General features: G+C 36.1%; 1 protein-coding gene across 3 annotated transcripts in view; it reads right to left on the bottom strand.

Annotated features, from left to right (window-relative positions):
- MYSM1 (Myb like, SWIRM and MPN domains 1) overlaps positions 1 to 14,095 on the bottom strand; it is a 37,802-nt gene that overhangs the window by 5,225 nt on the left and 18,482 nt on the right. For all 3 annotated transcript variants that reach the window (XM_072974335.1, XM_072974336.1, XM_072974337.1), the window contains 10 exons: positions 13,618 to 13,721; positions 12,194 to 12,271; positions 10,648 to 10,736; positions 8,101 to 8,155; positions 7,675 to 7,725; positions 6,884 to 6,958; positions 6,089 to 6,277; positions 5,492 to 5,624; positions 1,269 to 1,374; positions 1,034 to 1,091 (listed from right to left, as the gene is read on the bottom strand). In XM_072974335.1, the coding sequence (XP_072830436.1) occupies positions 1,034 to 1,091; positions 1,269 to 1,374; positions 5,492 to 5,624; positions 6,089 to 6,277; positions 6,884 to 6,958; positions 7,675 to 7,725; positions 8,101 to 8,155; positions 10,648 to 10,736; positions 12,194 to 12,271; positions 13,618 to 13,721 (938 nt within the window). The remainder of the gene's footprint in view (positions 1 to 1,033; positions 1,092 to 1,268; positions 1,375 to 5,491; positions 5,625 to 6,088; positions 6,278 to 6,883; positions 6,959 to 7,674; positions 7,726 to 8,100; positions 8,156 to 10,647; positions 10,737 to 12,193; positions 12,272 to 13,617; positions 13,722 to 14,095) is intronic.

Raw genomic sequence — 14,095 nt, 5'->3', positions numbered from 1 at the left:
TAGTGGAAAAGAAAAGTTTTATATTTAAATATACAAAAAGTGTAAGAAGAAGGTCTGCATTACTATTATTATTTTAACCCTTTCCAAACCCATTTTCTAAAGCTCAAATGAGAAATGTCTTCCTTAAATGTGGCTGAGGATAAACTTGTGTTCAGTAACCGTGCAGCGGAAACATAGGAAGCCACTCTGAGGAATGTTTAGGTTATTTCCTTTCTGACTTTATCAACCTCTCAGATTGTATGAAGGATGCTTCTACTCTGGACAAATTTGTGACTCTGCTTCTTTTTTTAGTAGTTTTATTTACAAAACGAAAGAATTCTAGAGGGTAAAAGTCTATGTACACATGAGTACAGGACTCTACCATTTTAAAATCAGGATGCTAGAGGCTATTTCCTGGGAAATGTGCATACTAATCTTCTAACAGAACAAAGAAAAAGTGGCTATAACAGAAGGGGGTAAAAAATATCAAAAAAGAAACAATATATTTAGATTTTTTCTATTTCCAAATTGTTACCCCCAAAAAAGAAAAAAAAAAAAAAGGAAGATGAATGTTGCCAGTCTACCAGTCTTAATTCATTATACTCATAGATATAAAACTAGAAGTGAAATAGAAGAATTCAGGACTCTTACTTCCTACCAGAAAGTTAAATAAAGTGACCATTTAAATTTAATTGTTAGATTTATACTTCCATTCTCAAAAATGATCAACTGTGAAAGCTAAATGCAAAAAGGGTGCTTTTGAATTTAATAAAATGAGAAAAATGTTCTCCATTGTGTATAATAATAATCTAAGAAATTTTTCAGCCAGCACTGACAAATTTATTCTAAAATAGTATTATTTCTATATGCCAGCATGAGCAAAAAAACACATTACTAATTATCTCCTGGAAATTAATTTTAGAAAAGAAAAAGCAATAAAGGAAATACACAGAAAACGTATCCACAAAGTATTAGGCATCATGGGAAAACACATCCAGATGAACAGCTTTAGAATCTGTGAACAATGAAACCAATTAAAAAGAAGGCAGCTTACTTTCTGCAAACAAGTCAGGTCAGAATCCCGGTGAAAGATTTTATCCATGGGGACACTGCTGTGGGAAGCAACATGAAAACAACCCGATGAAACAAACAGTGTAAATGAATCAGTTCTGTAATAAACTATCGGTGATGCCATACATCACAATTTTAGATTTGACTTGGGTTTTCTCTAAAACCAGTTTAATGAGAAACACTACAGATGTGCAACCACCTCAAACCACAGCTCATACCTCCGGGATAGCTTGTATTTTTCTATTATCCATCTTGTCTTTTCAAACACTAATCCCCACCGAGGTTCTTCTAACATCTGTTGTACTTCAAATTTGTAAGGTAAACCTAGAAAAGCATAAAGAAGCACACTTTTACCGACTATTTCTTAAACCTCCAATCTCCCTTTAATTACTTAAAATTCCCTTCAGTGTTTTTAGTCGCAGCTTGGCACACCAGCTAAACAGCCCTTTGAACATAGTGGGCATTTATTAAATATGCATTGCCTGGCTGAACTTGGTCCAACAAGCATATTAATGCCAAGCAATTAATAAAGAAAAATAAGAGTGCCATTTGCATGACAGTTCTATGCAAGTAACTGTGACAGGTAAGATGATCACATAATTTATCATTCAAACCAAGAGACATCTTGAGTGGAAGTGGGCACTGTTAATAGTTGTGCAGAACCGCAGGCTGAAACTGGGACTGATCTAGGCAAACCAAGAAATATTCCATCTCATTGATTTTTTATTTTCCACAGAGGTTATCAAGCTTACAGCAATGCTATAAGGTAGGAAGCATTATTCCTATTTAACAGATAAAACGGGCTGAGACAAGTTGAACCTATTCCAGCTAGTAAAGCGGGAAGAGCTTGGATTTTAAACCCCAGCAGGCCTGCCTGACTTCTGAGCCCACATTCATTCCACCTCCCTATGCGTGGCTAACCTAAGACTAGACAAAGAAGAGGTTTAATTTGGGAAAGGCAGTAAGTGCACTTGAATCATGCTAAACTCTAGAGGAAATGAATCTAAGGGATGAATATCACCTACGTAAGTTAGAAGGAAAAAATACCAAAGGATGAGCTTACTTAGACACTTCTCACATATCCTTCAAAATCCCCATGTAATTTGTTATTTGTAGTATATAAAAAGCTCGGCTGATTCATCACCAAAGGCCAATTCCATAAGAATAATAGTTAACACTTACATAATTCTTACTGCCAGGCTTAAGGTGCTTTTATATATGTAAGACCACTTACATGAACTAGCTACCAGTACTGTCCCCAGTTTTTTTTTTTGGATGAGGACACCCAGTCACAGAGAGGTTAAATAACCTGTTCTTGGAAATATGGACATATGGACATATACAACTAGTAAGAGGCTGAGCCAGGATCTGAACCTAGACAGGCTGGCTCAAGTTTGTTTGTTTGTTTGTTTTTTTAATTGAAGTACTGTCAGCTACAATGTGTCAATTTCTGGTGTACAGCACAATGTCCCAGTCATGTTGAGTTTATGTTCTTAACCTTTACATTACACTGCCTCTCAACTGAGTTTCTGCCATCATAAAGCTTTTTGAGAAAACAAAATGCCAGCAAATCACAAGGCATTAGGAAAAAAAAAATCCTAACTACACTTCCTCACAATGTAAGTGTAATTTGTCAATTTACTCTAAAAAGGATCTCCCCACTAATATTTCTCAGATGTATGGAAGAAAGGGAGGGAACAGCAAGCCTGATCATAACTGATCTTTCTGCATTTCTCAATTCTCTACTTCATTTCCCCCCTCAAAGAACTTAAGAAGTGTCGCATTATGGTACACAGCTATTAAGCAAACTCCTTTTGTGATAATAATCATTTACTTGATATGTTTTGATTGCCTACTAAGCACAGACAACAGCCATAATCGTAACTATTTTAGGCCTGTTATTTACTAAGCACTCGACATACATTGCCAACAGTCTTTACAATCCCCCTGTAAGCAAGGTAATAATTTTCTCTCATTTTACAGATGTGGCAAAGGAGAACAAGAGGGTTAAGCAACCTGCCCAAGGTAAAATAACTAATGAATGTCAGAGCTGGGATCTGAGTCAGGCAAGCAACTCCTCCTCTTAATAAAAGTAAAAAATGAGACTAAAAGAGTGGTAAATGCATTTTCAGTCTGCGCTTATAAAAAAAACACGTTATATACTTCTAAGAATATTTTCTAAGTTAAAAATATGGCACTAAACCAGTAAAAACTTCCTTTTGTACTGATTATTTTTATCTACTATAACATCAGAATAAAACTAATCACTAAGTATATTTCCTGCTACAAGTAGAGAAAATAACCATTAGAGATGTTAGGTATGTAGGTTGGGTACATACCTAACAGAGGGGGGAAAAAAACGAATGAATAAATGAACAAAGGACTCAAAGTACTGTAACACAAGGTATCCCATGGCTTCTAGAAAATTTTAATTCTTGAGCCAGAGGGTTTCTAAGAGGAGCAAAGGGAAGAACCAAAGATTAAGACCTAATAAGCAGTGGTAAGGCCACACAAGGGGCAGCTCTGCCTGAGAGAGCTTTCTGCAATGATGACAGTGAAATACGGGTGTGCTGCCTGATGGTAGCTGATGCAAGCACCCAGCACTGTGCCTCTAACTTTTTGAGTGAAATTTTCCCATTTGGGGTAGTTTCTTCACAAACATGTGCTAGTCTGTATCTTGCTAAATACTAAATTTGAACCTTCTACGAATCTCTGGAGTTTGTTATCTAAGCGGCTTTCTGCTCTCTGGTACTCTGTTTTGCAAATTTAGTTGCCCTGGTCTCCCTGATCTCACCTCCTCCACCTCAACTCAGAGTCTACCAAGTTCTGGATGGGTTTCTCCTCCTTGTGCCACGCCTGGCAGCTCTTTTAAGTCAATAAACTGGGGTAATCTAGGCTCATTTCATTTGTTTCCCATCTCTCAGCAATAGTATTTCTTCACTGCCTGAGGTTATATTCTAAGTACCATTGTTTTATATATTTTGTCCAGTTTTCTGGTAGTTTCAGACAGGTCTCTGTTATTTCATTTTGGCCAGAAGTGGGATTCTAGGAACTGAATTTTAAATTTCATTTAATTTAATCAGTTGTAAGTAGCTACTTATGACCGTATTAGTCAGCATCAGAGTAGAAGTTCACTCCTAAAATCTAGCAAACTGATATTAGAACATGATTTAAATGATAACAAATTAATTGTGATTCTGCCTTTTGTAACTTCCTGTAAAATTATACTGGGGTAAAGAATGATGTATATGTGCTATGTTCAAAATGGGCATTTTAGACTAAAGTTAATGTCAGTACTATCCATCCGATAAAGACCTACAGAGCAATGACCATTTCCAAGGTACCAGGCAATTGATTAGGTGCTGCTGGGGATACAAAGTCAAGGAAGATAAAGCTTCTGCTCTTTGGGGCTCACAGTTTAGTGAGACAGGCTAAAGAGATCCATTACATTAAAAGACAAAAATGACCATGAAGGCAGCAAACAAGTGTTGCACAAAAGATAAAGCATGTAGTTCGAGGGGTCTATACCAAAGAGAGGGCATCTGGATGGCATTATTAAGAATGAGAAAGTAATTTGTTAAACATTCATTTAGTACCTATTTTATGCCAGGCCCTGTGCTAGAAACTGAGGATACAAAAGTGAGTACAAGATAATAGCTACCGTCAAGGAGCTTATGAGCTAATGGGGAAGAGGATAACGTAGACAGTATCCAGAGAGGACAGGGAATTAGAGTGGCAGTCAGGATGGAGAGAGGACATCCTAGAGATGTAACTGTCTCCTCTAATCTTTTCCTTTCCATCCACACTCCCTTCTTACACTCCCCTCCTCTTCCTAGTCTACTTTTTCCTAGACTACTTTTCCTAGTTTGCTACACTAATTCCCTATCCTGCCAGAGTGGACTGCACCACAGGTGGACATAAATCCCAAAGGAACCAAGTCAGATGGTGAGCTAACCCAACCAATTCTTTCTTGAAGTAGAACAGAAACTAAGAGATATAAAAATAGTCAGGCATTGTTAAGCTGAAACTGGGAGGTCGTGGCGAGATGGTGGTAGGGTGGTCATCATTCTTTTTATTTATTTATTTTTTTCATTTGAATGCCATCGCAGAGAAAGCCAGTCTGCATTTATCAAAAAGTTTCAAGAGAACAGAGACTTTGCCTATTTTGCTTACAGCAGTGTCTCCAGGACCTAATTTTCTCCAGGGTGTAATCCTTTTGCCTAGTGGCCCTGGTAACACAGTGGAGACTTACAGCTAGAAGGAAATCATAGAAGTTGAAATAGGGTGGCTGCACTATGGTATGCAAATAGTGACTCCCTAGTTGAGGACACAAACTTTTCTATCATATTGTTTTGTGTAGGTTAAATTCTGTGATTTATAGGAGTCAGAAAAAAAAAAAAAAGGTAGAAACAGGAGGAAGTTGTGTTTGTTGAAAACTTACGATAAGAGCCATCTGGGCTAATTTCATCACTTATAACCAGGCAGGTAATCTGAGAATAAGGTAAAGGATTATTTCGATTATAAGGACTAACAATCATTCCAATGAACTTTGCACCACCTCTGGAGAAGTAACTCTACAATTAAAAAAAAAAAAGTATAATTAGTTTCAACTACATATATTTAAAAGTATTTACCCATACCAACATTTTAAACATCTAACAGAGGAAATGGGAATGCAAATCTGTGTTAAAAATTTTACATCTAAACAACTAAATTAAATGTCTTTTACATTCATTCCATACCCTAAATTTTTCAGGCCCAAACACGTTCAATCCAACCCAAAAAGATCACCCAGCCTAGTTCTAGTTGTTCTCACCATCTTTAAAGGTGCTGGGAAGAATCATCACTGTTTCTTTGATGGTTTGTCTATATTAAGCAAAAGAGCTGATTTTCTAAATGTTTAAAGAAATATATATTACTCTTGTAATCACTTGCTAGAAATGGTAGAAGTATATTTATTTAATAGAAAACAGTGAGAGAGGAGAGAATGAATGTGCAATTATGTACAGAATATACATACAAAGACCTAAAAACACACCTGGTATTTGGCTTGAGTGTCAATATCTCGTAAGGAAGGATTAGGGTCAAAGGCAGGATGAGAATGATACCATCCAATAACACTGTAGCCCCTGACAGCCAAGGTCTCCGAGGCCTGTGTCTGTGAGACAGGGTCCATCTCACACTGCAGTCCTGTACTCAGGCTGTTGCACGGTTCTGCTGCACAGACCTGTAAACGATTAATCCTTACTTGATTACACTGAAATCCTGTTATTTCTATACTTCATTGTTTTAGTCCCTCATACACAGATACAGAAACTTTTTAAAGCCAAGCCTTTTATTTGCCTATATGAGAGGCAGCCTTTAACCTGTAAATGAAGTACTCTCCAAAAGTGTGACTGCATGCTAGGAACTCAAAATCTATTTTTCTACTCAAACAAGTTAAGTGTTAGTTTTCCAGGTCAGCCCATATAATATCTGTACTAACACAGTCTTTCCATGACGCCTATTATTTATGATAATAATTACTAGAGAATGTGTACACCAAGTTTCAGCTGTAAGCACAGGTTTCCCGGCCCCTTAGGAAGTGAAGGTTTTTACTGGTGAAGGCAATGAGGAACCAAGGCCTGGCAGCATTCCCTCTTTCTCAGTGGTAAAAGGAAACAGGTGCTCAATATATGGAATGTTTAGTCACCTCTAGGAATATATAACTTTCTACATTTGCATATTCTCATTAATATCATAAAGTCTATGTGTTAATTATATCCACTGAAATCTATAAAAATATTTGGTATGGCAGACTAAATAACTTAAAACATTTTAAGAGAGAACTTACTTCAACTATCTTATCAACTTCAGAGTATCTTCCTCCTAAAAGACCAATCACTTCTGCCATAGAAACGTGAGCATGCTGAAAGACATACAAGACAGACTTAGCCCAAACACACAAACCCACCTGACAAAAAATCAGAACAAAAGTCACTTATCAGAGGAGAGGCGTTTACAAATATGGTAATTATGCTTTTCTAAAATAAAGTAGCGTAGTAGAGGAACCAGATGCCAGGCTCAGCACTTAGGGACTTAAGATTTTAGATCTATCTTCCCTGCCGGCTGAGAAGCTTTGGACCAAACATTCAAACACTCTAAGATGCCATTTTTTTACTTATAAAATTGAAGATACCATTTGCTCTCCCTACTGAGAAAAGGTATCATAAGGACACAGAGTAAAAGTCACGCTGGGTCCACCACAGAAAAACACCATAAACGCGTGCACATACGACTATTGGAGGTCTTGGGAGCTTAGTGCAAAACAAGGAGCCTCCAAACTAAGAGCTGAGCTTTCCTGCAGTTATCTAGAAGGCAGCAGACAAGGATACCAGGAAATTAAAATAGGGTTAATGATATAAACAGTCTGCAAAAACTCACATTAATTTATTTTCTCTAAAATATGGAAACATGCAATTGTTTGGCTTTTCTCCAAAAGAAAAGACTTATTTTTAGATTCCTTGTAAAAGAGGATAGTTAAGATCCAAAATACACGTCTTCCATACTCTCTCTTATGCCTGCAATAAAAATACACAAGAATAGAAATCAGAATAACTAAGTAACACATTATAATATCCTTACCAAATCCATTATTAAAAGTGCTTCTGAAGCCACTTTCACCTGAAATGGCTCCTGAAATATAAAAAAAAAAAAAATGGGGGAGCATAAAAATAGAGATTTTGTTCTTCCCAACTGGAATGTCCACCCTTTCCTCCTTTATCCATCACACCAAGTTCCCACCACCAATCAAGGCTCAGCACAAACCAGACTTTAAAATAAACAAACAAACAAATACATAAATATTTATATATAAAATAAAAACCCAAGCATGGAGAAGTTCTTTCTCATTTTCGATCTATGCCACTCATCTGACCATTTGTGTACCTTGCCTTGTCCAACCTTTCATATATACATGCCTTGCATACACAGAAATAGAAGAAATGTTTCATGTCTTTGGGGAGGACAGGAGGACATTATTTGTGGTCATTCAGGGTGCATAAGTAGTACCTGCTTTTCTTCACTGAAAACACTACAAGGTATCAGTTGGAAAGGATCAAATGAGCTGAAAAAGGAAAAAGAAAAAAAAATCATTCCTAATATAATCTCAATAACAAATAATCAAGAAAATGCATTTATTTACAAATTTGAAAATGGTTATCAATAATCTAAACCTAAATTCTGCCTGAGTGAGAAAAGTATTAAAGAAGGAGAATTTCTTAGGATAGCCCATACAACCCTTTTGAAGGAAGCACTATTCTTTTGGATTTGATTAAAAATTAGGGAAATGACAGAGCTTTGGGAGAAACTAATTCTGTTGTCTTAATTTCTTTTAATACCCAAAGAGAACACTGAAAGCAGGTTTCAAAAGTTCAGTGAAAATGTAACCCTGACATAAGATAGGAAAGAAAGTTCAAGAAAGACGGAAGTTGCTCAAAAACACTCTGTCAGCACAATAATGTGTTCAGCATAGAGCAGGGACTAAGTATTTGTTGAATGAATAAATGCCAAACAGTTCTGTTACAGAAATTAATATATATCAAAAGTTCTATGATAAACTCATCTTTTAAAATGAAAAAGTATAAAAAGATGGAAGGAGGGACACCTAAACAAGGTTAGATATAAACGCATGTGTAAATCTGAAAGAAATGTTAGAAAAGCTTTGACCAGTAAAGAACTGAGGTTTGAGAAAGAATATTTTAAAAGTGTTTTTAGGCTATGTTCAGAGAGAAAACAAACGAGGAATATATTCATGTTAACAACTGGAAAAGAGCAGAAATGTTTAGTTCCTATTCTACCAGAGACTTAAGAGCTAGGAGAGCAGACACTTTGTTTTGCTGAAAACTGTATTCCCAGTGCCTGTAACAGTGCCTGACACTAGCAGGCTTTCAAAAAGTGTTTGCTGAATGAAGATCTTCAAGTTAGAAAGTGCTTAATCAATGCAAATAAAAAGAAACAAAAGGCCAAGATAGATGAGAAAATAGAAAGAGAGCATATGCATCCCAGAGCACTCTGAAGAGCCGGGATACGAAACCACTGTCAACCATTCTGAGGAGCTGTAGAGAATGGGAAATTACTGGAGGACTAGGAATAGGCAATTATTGGGCCTGTGTTCAAAACACTCAAAAAGCAGCAGAGGAATTAAATGTTAAATATTGGAAACATTCTAGAAAATATTATTGAACAGCTGATTTGTGAACCTTTAGCAAGTGAAGAGGTGACTACTAAGAATAGTAATGGGTTCATGACAATACATGTCATGATAAGTCCATTAAACTGCATTTTTGACAGGAATGATCTGCCAGAAACTGGCAGACTCATAAAGACTCAAATATACTGTTACTGAACGTAAGCAAGACATCTGCTATGATTACTCTTCTGCTTAAGATGAAGAAATATGGGTTAATTGTGGTAATACATAGCTGACTGAACAATGAAGTCTGAAGTTTACATTTACCTCAGTTAAACCTTTTAATCAGTAACCAATGATGGAAAAGGCAAGTTGACTGAAATGTTGATGATGTAAAGCTACGAAGGCTAATGTAAGACAAGTGGACGTGGATTCAAAAAAAACCCAACAAACTGGAAGAATGACTTGAAAATTACAATGTCTCACACTTAGACTCAGAAAATTGAACGTCTGGACACAAGATGAGGAGTCCTAGCTTATGGAAACTTTTTTTTTTATAGTTTATCTCATTTAATTTATCCTCACAACTGTAAGCTTTGATTTTTATTTTAGAGAAGTGATATATAATGTAATGGTTAGGCATTTAAAGCCTTAATGCTTGGGTTAAATCACACCAGCATCACTAACAAGTGTGGGCAAGTTACACAACTTCTTTGTGCCTCTGTTTCCTCATCTATAAAATGGGAATGATCATACTAACTTCTGCATACAACTGTTATGAGGATTACATGAGTTAATATATGTGAAACATAACTGACAGTGTTAACTACTATAATTACTTTATAAATGAGGACCCAAGGCTTATAAAGGCTTTATGTAACTTACCCAAGGACACTCAACTGGTTGAATGTCAGGGCACTTTTCAACTGAAATTAACCAAGTGTCATTTCTGGATATCTTGTTTTAAAAGGGACACTGACAAAACTATAGTCTATTTTGTGGGTCACGTGCAGGAAGTGTGTCTAGAAAAATCAAGGCATTTAACTTACTTGGTGACCCTTAATGTTACAAGCTATAGATTTTAGATTATTTAAAAAAAAAAATCTTGCTAACCAACTAAAGAGAAAGCTAGTCATTTCATGAGGTTACCTGTTCACAATGTCTAGGAAGTTAGATGTGGTCATAAACAAGGCGCATTCCAACGTATGTTGGATCCTATATTCACTGAACATAAACAAATTAAAACTTTTGTCCCAGGTCTCCCAAATTAATAATCACTGAAATAAAAACTTCAAAAAATTTCAGCAGTATTTGTAAACTTAATGTGAACAATATAATGTTGCAATATCAGATACTCCTTCCATATATTTCCTAATCATTTATGGTAAATTAAAAATAAATCACACTTATATAATCTAACACTATACCTTTTTGTTGGTCTTGGCACTTTTGAAGATTTACCAGGTTTACATTTTTCCTCTTCTCTTCTTCTTGCCAACTCCTCAGCAGAAAGATGCTGAAAAAAAAAACACCCGTTGATCAACCACTGCAAGGCAGAATTAATAAAGACACAACACAGCATAAAGATACAGAGCACAGGTTCTGCAGAGAATGCCTGGCTCTGCTACTTACTAGCTACGTCACCCTGGTCAATATATTACTAAAGTTTACTGTGTTTCAGTTTTCCTCATCTTTAAAATGGGAACGATGCTAGTAATAACAACAATGTCATGGTGTTATTGTGAAGATTAACTGAGTTAATATTTGTAAAATACTGATAATAGTGCCCAACATAGTAAGTTCCATATAAATATAAAATGAGTCTCTTTCATTTCATTTCTACTACCAATCTTGCACTCTAGTCCAAATGAACTATATCTCTTTTCCAGAATATGTCTCATATTTTCCCATGTCTGTACCTTTGCTGATGCTACTCCTTCAGCCTGGCATTCCCTCATCTACTTTTCCACATTTTGAGATTCTCCTGCTCATCTTTCAAGTCACAGATGAAACACCACAACTTTGAAAATTTTCATACCCTTTTGGAGGACCTTATATTTCTTGGGACCAATCTCATGGAACTTACCACAGGCTTTATCTCTCCTAGTAGAAATGTAAGTTCCCTCTAGGCAGGAACCATGTGTTACTAATTGTTGTGTCTAGAAGAATGCTCAGGTGTGAGGTTGGGGGCAGGGAACGGAGAAGAGAAAAATAAGGGAACTGACATTTATTGAGTAGCTGGTACATGCAAGGCTTATTGAGTACTGAGAATTAGGATCTTCATGTATTTTATTTCATTTATTTCACTTAATTCTCACAGTAATCTTTCAGGAAGGTATTATTATCCACGCTTTATAAATAAAAACCTAGGATTTGGTGCAGTTATGGAGGATAACAAACCCAGAAAGTACACATTCACATATTCTTTCCATCTGAGTGCAATGGCTGTTCATAAATCACATATACACAGAACGCACGTGTGTGTGTGCGCGCGCACACGTGTGCACATGTGTGAACATGTACACACACACATTCACTGCCTATATTTCTTTTTAGGAACGTAATTTTCATTAGTAGATGTAATACTTGAATATTTTTAATTCAACTTATGTCAAATGCTTGGGACAATATTTTTAATTAGTGTATCAAAACATCATTCGACGACTGTTCACTGAAATGAAGAGGGTATACCAACTCTCTGGCACCCTGGCCGATATCCTAGAGCCAGAGATCAGAATGTAGAGACAGATAATCAGAGTTCTGAAAATGAGCCCAAGTCCTAGCTAACTGCACCATCAACACCTTGTACTTTGTTGTTTATTGGTGATTTCTAGGCAAATTAACGTGGGAAAGAGACACACACACACACACACACACACACACACACATATAATATATGTGACATTATGATATATGAACATATACTGACAAAGCAACTTTCACTCTTGAGCCACTTGAAAGGCTCAAAGTTACCTCAAACGTCTGTCCTTCTAAGTCTTTTGCGTCACACCAATTTCCCCATGGATCTCGGACCCTACGTCTCCTTGTACGCTGCGATGAAATTAAAATAAAGCAAAAGGTAACAAGATTAGCTTGGAGAAATCACAGCACATTAATACACAAAACCAACCAAAATAATTTTCTAAATATCAATTTCTCCATTAAAATAGTGTAAACCCTGATCAGTAATGCTTGACTACATTTTATTAATTTATGTTCAATAGTTAGCACTCCACAGAAATAAATCAGTGATGATTTTCTAAATTTTACTTTGATTTCTTCTTTAATTTTCATTTCCTTTCACCATCTGGGAGTTATCACTCCAGGACAAAAAATATTTTTTTAGAGCAAAAAGGACCACCAAGAAAATGACTGTGGTAGAAAACTTAAAGAACACACAGCAAGAGGTGTAATATTGAAAACTAGAAATAAAATAATTATATCTCAGGCATAGAAAGGAAAAGATTGCCCAGTTAATACAAATAGTAAAAAATTATAAAGTTGGTTACTGGATTAGTAAAATCCAGTTTTACAAACATCAGTTCTGAAGCCTTTAAACTTCACCGGCTGCCAGAAGCCAGCGTATGACCAGCACCACTCCCAGCAACTACATATGAAAACATCCTTTCTTAATAAAGTAAACTAGTTAGAAATGGTTTTTCAGTCTAAATATTCTGAGATAAGTATCTACTCTATCATCTATACTTTTTTCCAGCATCGTACCTATTACCAATTTCACCTATTTTATTAGTAAAGCCAGTAAGACCACAATATGACTCTGCCTTTTAGGAGACTTGTTGGATCACTTACTTTTAAAATAAGATGCATACATTTAAAAATCTTGTAAAACTCCCTAACCTCAAGAATTTAAAAATAAAGGCTAAAATATTTTGAGTTATTCCAAAAAGCTGAATCTTCCAGTAAACTTTAAGCAAACAAAAAACAAATAAAGGAGAAAAAAAGAGCTTGATTGTTTAGTTTTAGAAGATACATTAGACATAGAAATCAAGACCAAGCAGTCTTGGGGGTGGGGTATGTAAAGCTAAGTGGTAGAGTGCATGCTTAGCATGCACGAGGTCCTCGGTTCAACCCCCAGAACCTCCATTTAAAACCAATAAACAAACCAAGCAGTCTAAGACCACTTTAGTGAAACATCATACTTCTGTGTAAAGTTTGTAAGTGAATTTTGAGGTTGTTTTGGGGTTTTTTTGGTCTTATAAACCAAAATGAAACTGAATGGAAACCAGAAAAGTAAATGGCTCGGATGAAACACAAGAGAAGACATGTCCTTCCACTAAACGGCCATTTGTTAAACAGGTGAAAAGAAGTAGGCACGCCTTCCTTAGGAGGGGAGGGAGCACTCTGGTGAGACCATTTAGGGAGAGGTGGCGGCTTACCATAGACTGCAGACGCTGGGCGAGTTGGTACGCTTCTACCGCATCTTTTCTGTCTCTGATTCGTACTTTATCGACTGGTTGTGGCCTGTTGTATATGGCCTGTTCTATTGGAGTCCAAGAAAAACAAAACAATCCATTATTTTATGGAACTCATTTGTTAAACAGAAAGACACATCTACACTGACTACTAATTGTAAGCCAATTTCTAAGTTTTTTTTTTTTTATATCTGAGCTTCTATCTTATTCCAAAATACACATTTGATGTGCTACTTGGTAGTTCTCACATAAAAGTAAAGCTATTCTAACAAAGAAATCTCAATAAAACACTTAGGAAACGGGTCAGTTGTTTAATTTCTAATTAAATGTTAAGCCCACTTTGCTAATTTTGGAAGTCTAATACAGAAAACATGATTTCATTTTTCTTACAGCGGAGAAGGAAACGATGACTCCTTAGTTTTCCTGTAAAGCCAGTCCTGAT

Source organism: Vicugna pacos, chromosome 13 (genome assembly GCF_048564905.1).
Source record: "Vicugna pacos chromosome 13, VicPac4, whole genome shotgun sequence".
In the NCBI taxonomy this organism is placed as follows: Eukaryota; Metazoa; Chordata; class Mammalia; order Artiodactyla; family Camelidae; genus Vicugna; species Vicugna pacos.
Note: the sequence above shows the minus strand (reverse complement) of the source record. Positions and strands in the feature narration are given on the sequence as shown.